Genomic DNA, 766 nt, shown 5'->3' with positions numbered 1-766 from the left:
ACCAGAGAGCCCTTCTTCTAAATCTCAGAACATCCTGTTCCTTTCCTCCTTATACTCTCACACGCTCACTTGAGTACACATTCTCTCTGGAAACTTCTTGGCTTCACTCTAAGACTGGCACTCCCTGAAAAGACCATGCCACCCCCTCCTTCACCAATCTCCTCTCATTCCCGTCCCCTGAAATGCGGCAGGAGCGCGGCAAGTGTAGTCCCCGAGCCAGCCCCACCTTGGCAACAATGAACTCCGCGTCCTCTGGGCTATCCAGCTGCAGCTTCTGTGCAATGTCAGCCAGGGAGATTCGGGAATACGAGAGGCTGATCATGCGCACACCTGGGAGAGGAAGGAGCAGTGGGGTGGGCATGGTGGGCACAGCCCCTTCACCCACCCACGGACACCCCTAGGGCTGTCCCCATCCCTTGCAGAAGTCTCTTCTGGGTCCTGCTCTTCCAGCGGCCCCTCAGACTCCCACCCGCACCTGTCTTAATGACGTTGTGCCGCAGTCGGATGATTAGGGTATAGGTCCCATCTGCTTGAAACTTCTCCCCAAACTGGTCCAGGACCTGGTTGAACTTGGCTAGGTTTCCGGTCCTGACAGCTGCAGGGGGAGAGGAGCGTGTCGGATGACGCCAACAGGCAAACCCACTGAGGAGGCCACGGCGACCGGGGTCCGGCCAGCTCTGGGAGCGGGGCTGGCCTTACCTTGAGTCAGGAGGAAGTAGGGCATGAGCGAGCGCTTGAGGGATGGCTGACGGAACTGTAGCCGGTC

At 58.6% G+C, this 766-nt stretch overlaps 1 protein-coding gene across 1 annotated transcript; it reads right to left on the bottom strand.

Annotated features, from left to right (window-relative positions):
- Window positions 1–26: 26 nt before the first annotated feature.
- Window positions 27–760, bottom strand: LOC145719481 (26S proteasome non-ATPase regulatory subunit 3-like). Its single transcript, XM_081810974.1, has 3 exons — window positions 700–760; window positions 476–595; window positions 27–330 (listed from the first exon to the last, which is right to left on the bottom strand). The coding sequence occupies exons 1-3, from the start codon at window positions 722–724 to the stop codon at window positions 104–106; spliced, it is 372 nt and encodes a 123-aa protein (XP_081667100.1). The 5' UTR covers window positions 725–760; the 3' UTR covers window positions 27–103.
- Between the last annotated feature and the right edge of the window lie 6 nt (window positions 761–766).

Source organism: Leptonychotes weddellii, unplaced genomic scaffold (genome assembly GCF_054177405.1).
Source record: "Leptonychotes weddellii isolate Sample4059 unplaced genomic scaffold, ASM5417740v2 HiC_scaffold_47362, whole genome shotgun sequence".
NCBI lineage: Eukaryota > Metazoa > Chordata > Mammalia > Carnivora > Phocidae > Leptonychotes > Leptonychotes weddellii.
The sequence above is the reverse complement of the archived record's forward strand: the minus strand, read 5'-3'. Positions and strand labels throughout refer to the sequence as shown.

Bases quoted from the DNA above. Each gene is read 5' to 3' on its own strand.
- LOC145719481 (XM_081810974.1), bottom strand. From the start codon at position 724: ATGCCCTACTTCCTCCTGACTCAAG. The intron at 596-699 runs GTAAGGCCAGCC...CTCCCCCTGCAG, and splicing joins CTACTTCCTCCTGACTCAAG to CTGTCAGGACCGGAAACCTA. The intron at 331-475 runs GTGCGGGTGGGA...TTCCTCTCCCAG, and splicing joins GCACAACGTCATTAAGACAG to GTGTGCGCATGATCAGCCTC.